At 30.5% G+C, this 6,028-nt stretch overlaps 1 protein-coding gene across 1 annotated transcript; it reads left to right on the top strand.

Annotated features, from left to right (window-relative positions):
• The first annotated feature begins 4,306 nt into the window (after positions 1-4,306).
• Positions 4,307-5,195, top strand: LOC107949354 (uncharacterized). Its single transcript, XM_016884051.2, has 2 exons — positions 4,307-4,462; positions 4,594-5,195. The coding sequence occupies exons 1-2, from the start codon at positions 4,389-4,391 to the stop codon at positions 4,826-4,828; spliced, it is 309 nt and encodes a 102-aa protein (XP_016739540.1). The 5' UTR covers positions 4,307-4,388; the 3' UTR covers positions 4,829-5,195.
• The last annotated feature ends 833 nt before the right edge of the window (positions 5,196-6,028 follow it).

The raw sequence follows: 6,028 nt of genomic DNA, 5'->3' as shown, positions 1-6,028 counted from the left end.
CGAGAAGTGAATAAGTGCGTGGACATTTAGGTTCAAATTGGGAGTAATTTTAAATCCACTTCTTACTTTAATTGTAGTTTCGTTAAGGGCTGTTCACCCTCCTATTATTGTCAGGTCCATTTTAGAGGCGAAGGCTAAAGGAATCGTTACTTTTCGAACTCTTTTATAATCTTTTGTTTCTTTACATTTTATGAATGAATGAAATTACTTTCTCGAGAAAAAAGAAATCAACATAAATATATATAAATAAGTATAATGCAAAAAGGGAGCACAACAATACAACTTCTTATGCCTTGTAGACACGTCATTAGATTTTGAAATGGTCTGGTCTAATCCAAATGGTGGGAATGCCTTTAAAAATTTAGTTTGAAAGGATCTCATTCAGATTTAGTTCAAGACTTTATATTAAAAAAAATTAGCTTAAGGTTTTGATAGTGTAACGGGCTGATTTATTAATTCTGCTTTTATGAATTCTATTATAATTAAGTATTTGTATTAGTAGTTTAGTGTCTTAATTTTGTGTTTAGGTCTTGGGTATAAGTTGCATTTACTTTGGAATTCAATTATTTTTTGGTTCCTAGCCTTATCCTTAATTGTTTGGCTTATATTATATATTCAGTCAACTCATATTAGAAAGAGCCTGCTGGTTCAATTGGTAAGTGTTAGTTTGCCCTAAAGTCCTGTGTTTAAATCCTCGTGAGAGTTTATAACAATAATTTTTGCTTCTGTGTGTGCGTGCCGGTTGTGTAGTAGAGGTTTGGTGGAATTGAAATTCTGAGGTAGTTAAATGAGGATCAATGTATCGGCTTTGGTGGGATTTGGTTGTTAGTGAGGAGTTTAGATTATTTTCTTAATTTTAATTTTATTTTGTTTCCCAAAATTTCCTCTTTTTCCTACTTTTTTCTTTTCTCTGCAAATTCCTTTTGCTTCTTTCCTTGATTCTATTCACAAATTGTTCGTTTGAATTGCTCCGATTTGGATTTCTCAGATTTCTTCATTCGACTTGGTAAGTAGGGCTTTGCTTCTTTCTTTCTTTTTTTTTTAATTCCTAGATTTTGTAAGTCTGTTTGGTTTAGGGTCTTTCTTTTTGGAGTGGCAAAGTTGTGGTGTATTTTGAGAATTTAATTTTTGTGGATGTGTTGTTTAGGAGAAGATTGAGAATCGTTGGGTTTTCCTCCGACGACCTAATTCGTGTATGCGATTGCTGTTCATTGTCGATAAGTATGCGTTATGCTGTTGATTTTGAGAGGCTAAATTCACGGTCAATTTTTGTTGAATTCATAAATTGAGCACTAATTTAATCGTTGGGATACTGTTTTTAAGTACTGGAAGTCGCGTGGTTGTTTTGGCATCAAAATCGAGCTAGGTGAGTAATGAGAAACCTAAAAAATAGCAACGGAAAAAAACAAAAATTGGGGCCTGCCGATGCCACACGGCCGTGTGGTGGGCTGTGTGAGGCCGTGTGTGACACCGGTCTAGGCCTTTTTAGGCCGTGTGAGCCCAAATTTTAGAAAATTTCCCTAGGGTCATACATGTCGTCCCGATCGACTATGGGCCTTCTGTGGGGTCAGTATGTGTTATAAAGTCTTAAAGCATGGAATCCGCTAATCTGTTGGTATGGAATCTGACGTAAACAAACGCCTAAATGTATGTAATGTGATGCGGTATGCTTGATCTGTTATGTATAAGCATGTTCAATATATGTTATACGAGCATGCATGATATAAATTCTGGTATCTATTAGTTCTGTTATATTTGTATTCTGTTTGTATCTGGCTATGGGGCAAGTTACGTATTATGTGGAAGAAGTGTTCTGTGTAATGTGTTAACTAGCCATTATACTGGTAGCACTGCTACGATTTTTCTAAAAAGTGTCGTAAGGACACTAAGTGGTATGTAAGGCTAGGTGGGTGTTTTATGCCCCATATGGTGTGTTGGGATGGTCGAAGATAGTTTGTAGCGGATGGGGGTAGGATTGTAATTTGCATATGACTTTGATTCTGCAAGAGACATTCATCAGTATCAGTTTTGTTATATATTAACTTTGTGATCCTGTTTCTGTTAAGTTGCACACTGAGTTATAAAACTCACTCTCTATTTGTCTGTTACTTTCAGGTAACCCTCAGACTTAGTTGGGTCGGTGTGACGGGAGCTCGAATGCGTCCATTATTCCGTAAACTACTTTTACTAAAATTAATCTTATTTAAAATTATGGGTTAAGAGTTTTGTAAATTTTGGACTCTCTGGACTTTTGGATTTTAATTTGGGATTTCTATGCAATCAACCGTTTTCGAGAAAATAAACTCGGTTTTCCAAAATATAACGTTTTAAGAACTTCCGCTGCAAATTATTCAATTTATTTTGAAAATATAAACAAATGAAAATTTTAACTAATAAATATAACAACATGTTCTTAAATAAAGTGAATTATTTTAGTAACAAAAATATACAATGTTTTCAAAAAGAAAAAAAGTCGGATTTATAACTTTTCTTTGTAACACTTCCAGATTCGGCCATAACGTTTAGGTCAGGTTTGGGGTATTACAGATAGAAAACTTACTATAATCAGGGGCTTGCAGAGGCTCGTCCCCTCTAAAATGAAAAAAAAATCATTAAGATTTTTTATTTTTTTAAATTTTAAATTAGTAAAATTAAAATGACACTTTGACCCCCTTAAAAATGATAAAAATTTGATTTAATTCTTTAAAAGTTATCAAGATATAAATTATTCAAGTAATAAAATTATATTTTTACTATCATAAAATTTAAAATTTAATTTCTATCCCTAAATAAAATTTCTGCCTTCGCACACTATAACCATGGTTTTACTTACATTATCATAAAAGGTAGAATATGGTACTCTTCAATTAAAACCAAATTGTTCATGGTTTGGATTAACATTGTTATCAATATCATTTGTTTCATCATAAATTAATAAATAAAATAAAATAAAAAGATGAACATAAATCAATAATATTTGGATTATTTGCATTTTATAAATCAATGGAATAATTTTTTTTTTAAATTTATTCACCGTTAGGTCAAACGAAAAAAAACGATATATTCTTAATTTTGAATATTTAGAAACACATCAAGTCACATCAATTTTGATGTGCAAAAGAAAATTAATTATATATATTTTAATTTTTAAAATTAAAATTTAAACTTTAATGTCCTTAAAAAATTATTATTTACTTTTTGTTCCTTGAGAATTTTTAGGCTTCACTCAATGATGACGACGACAATACTTGTAAAACAAAAGAAGAATATAATATATTTATTTGGAATTGACTCAGGCTTGAGCTCATGGCTCACACTTGTATATTCTATGTTTTAAAATGATGACCAATTAACCATTTCAATGGATTCATAATTTCTTAACATTTCTTTATAGTGCCACTAGTAGCTTATTTTTAATTAGTGGAATAGTAAATCGGCAAAGCTATTAATGTCACTATAAAAAAAGTGTATATGTTGACGAATTATATATATATATTCATGCATACACTAATATGTAAATTTTAGGTATTAAAGAAATTAATACGTAAATATTAATATTAAAATAATATTTTTAAGTAATTTAATTTTTATTAATTTTAAAAGGGTATAAATAAATGTAATTACTTGTATAATGATTTTTGTCCAATTTATTTTATGTGACAATATTTTTCTTTTAATTGGAGCAAATATATTTTATTTATTCGATTGGACATTCCTTTGTCATTAAAGACCCCTTAAAGAAAAATGGAGAAAATGCAACTAAATCCGGTAAAAGTATCATGAAGGTCCATGTAATAATAGTTAGATTGCATTTTGTTCTCAGTACTCAAAAAATGGGTAAATTAGTCCCTGTATGTTAGATCAAATAGCAAATTGACCTTTTTTGTTAAAAGTTTCATATATTGTATTCTTAAAAATTGGCGTGACTGACAAGATAACCAAATAGTGAAATTATGGAATTTTAAATAGAATGATCAGTTTGTTCTTTTATCTAATGTGCATAGATAAATTTATCCAAATTTTTGATAAAATGGACAAAATACAATTCGACTCTTAGTATAGGTACCTCTATGATACTTTTCCCACCAAATCCACATAATTTAAGCAAATTAACAGAAAAAAAAAATAAAAGTAACCATGAGATGCATGATGGTAAATCAAAATGCTAAAATCCATATGAGAAACAAAAAAAAAAAAAAGCGGGGGGAGGGGTAGGTACATTATTGGTGCCATCCTAGATTGAATATTCAAAGGAACTATATAACATTTACATTGACTTTTTACAAGGGAAGTCTGCTATAAAAGTCTACCCTTTGGGATTCACTTGGAAACCCCAAAATCTTTAGAGCTTCAAAGTATAGCCAAATTTCTCCTTCACTTGTTTGCTCATGGCTCTTCCTTCTAACTTTACCATGCTCCCAATCCACATCTCTAATCCTCCAAAACCCAAATCTTTTATCATGTAAGTTCAATCCTATCTTTTCTTTTCTTTTCTTTTTTTTTTCTATATATGTTATATTTTATTTTGAAAATGATTGTAAAAGTATTTTATGATAATTTTTGTATGATTGATCTTCGTTTGCTGTGAATTAGATGTGCTACACCGAAGCGGCGGAAGACCAGCACCGGAAGCGGCGGAAAAATCAACAGCGTCCTCAAGATTTCAACGAGGAGCATAGTAGGAGTGAAGGATGTTAACGACCCTAACACTACTACCGTGAAGAAGATTAATGGAGAATATGACCACAAGAGTCAAGCAAATGTTTATGACGATAATCATGATAATGATGATGGTTCTGTTAAGGGAACTGAATTACCAACTGATTAATGGCTTTTAAGTTTGTAGTTAAGATGATGTGATCATGGATAGCTTTCATTATATAAAAAAATTATGAAAGAATGATGATTAGATTTCGTAGTATAAATAAGCTTAGTTTCCTTTCATTTTGCTTGTAAAAAATATTAATCTCTAGGCATGTAGTTTGTTGTATCCCATACTTAATTTAGTTGATGAAATCTTTATAAATAATTGTCTTTCTTTTTTCCCCTTGTTTGGTGAAAAAAGAAAAGCATTAAGCTAAGATTACATCACGACTAGAAACCCAACAAAGGATATGAAGCGTAATGTTTATTGTTGTTTAATAAGCTCTATACTCGGTGGTGGTTCCTCATGAATAATCAACTGTTCCATTTCATCTCTGACTTCTTTTACGAGATATCTGCCACCCTATTACTCTCTTTCAGTATCTGTCGAAACTTCACTTCCCAATTCTTAAGGCACCAGTTTTGAATGAGTTTAACTTTATATAGTTATTATTTGTTACAAGACCAGTTTTGTAACGCCCCTAACCCGAATCCGTCACCGGAATAGAGTTACGGAGCATTACCGGAGTTACTGGTTTATTTATCAGATATTTTATTTCATCTAACGTTCTTATTTGGAACCAATTAAAATCAAACATATTGTCCCTTAACGTACTTATTTTTCTCGATATATTTTACTTGAATTTATTACTCGTCTCAATTTACTTAATTTCCTTGTATCAACGTATCAAAGATAATCACCTATTTACATATCATGATAAATATCATTGTCTTGCCATTTCTTCATAAACATAAATCAGGTAATTCATTATATCGATATTTCATGCATTTAAAAATACAATTCAAGTTACACTAACTTACCTTGTTGCTTGTTCATGTTTATAATTTCATTAATCTGATATATTTTCTTTTCCACGTTCAAGTCTCGTATTCTAGTCATCCGGATCTTTATAAAGAAATTTGATCGTCATTTTCATTTATTTCATGTACTAATACATTCAATTAATGCTCTAAACAAAATTACCATTTTACCCCTAAACTTTTAATTAATGACGATTACATTCTTAGGCTAAAAAAATAAAATTCTTGCAATTTAATCCTCATTTCTAGCCATTATTCTCAAACAAATTGATAACAACCCATGAATTCTATAAATTATCAGAATTTTCCATGATTTCAACACTTTTCAATTTAATCCTTAAAA

This window comes from Gossypium hirsutum, chromosome A04 (assembly GCF_007990345.1).
Source record: "Gossypium hirsutum isolate 1008001.06 chromosome A04, Gossypium_hirsutum_v2.1, whole genome shotgun sequence".
NCBI classification, from domain to species: domain Eukaryota; kingdom Viridiplantae; phylum Streptophyta; class Magnoliopsida; order Malvales; family Malvaceae; genus Gossypium; species Gossypium hirsutum.
The sequence above is the reverse complement of the archived record's forward strand: the minus strand, read 5'-3'. Positions and strand labels throughout refer to the sequence as shown.

Bases quoted from the DNA above. Each gene is read 5' to 3' on its own strand.
- LOC107949354 (XM_016884051.2), top strand. From the start codon at position 4,389: ATGGCTCTTCCTTCTAACTTTACCATGCTCCCAATCCACATCTCTAAT. The intron at 4,463-4,593 runs GTAAGTTCAATC...GCTGTGAATTAG, and splicing joins AAACCCAAATCTTTTATCAT to ATGTGCTACACCGAAGCGGC.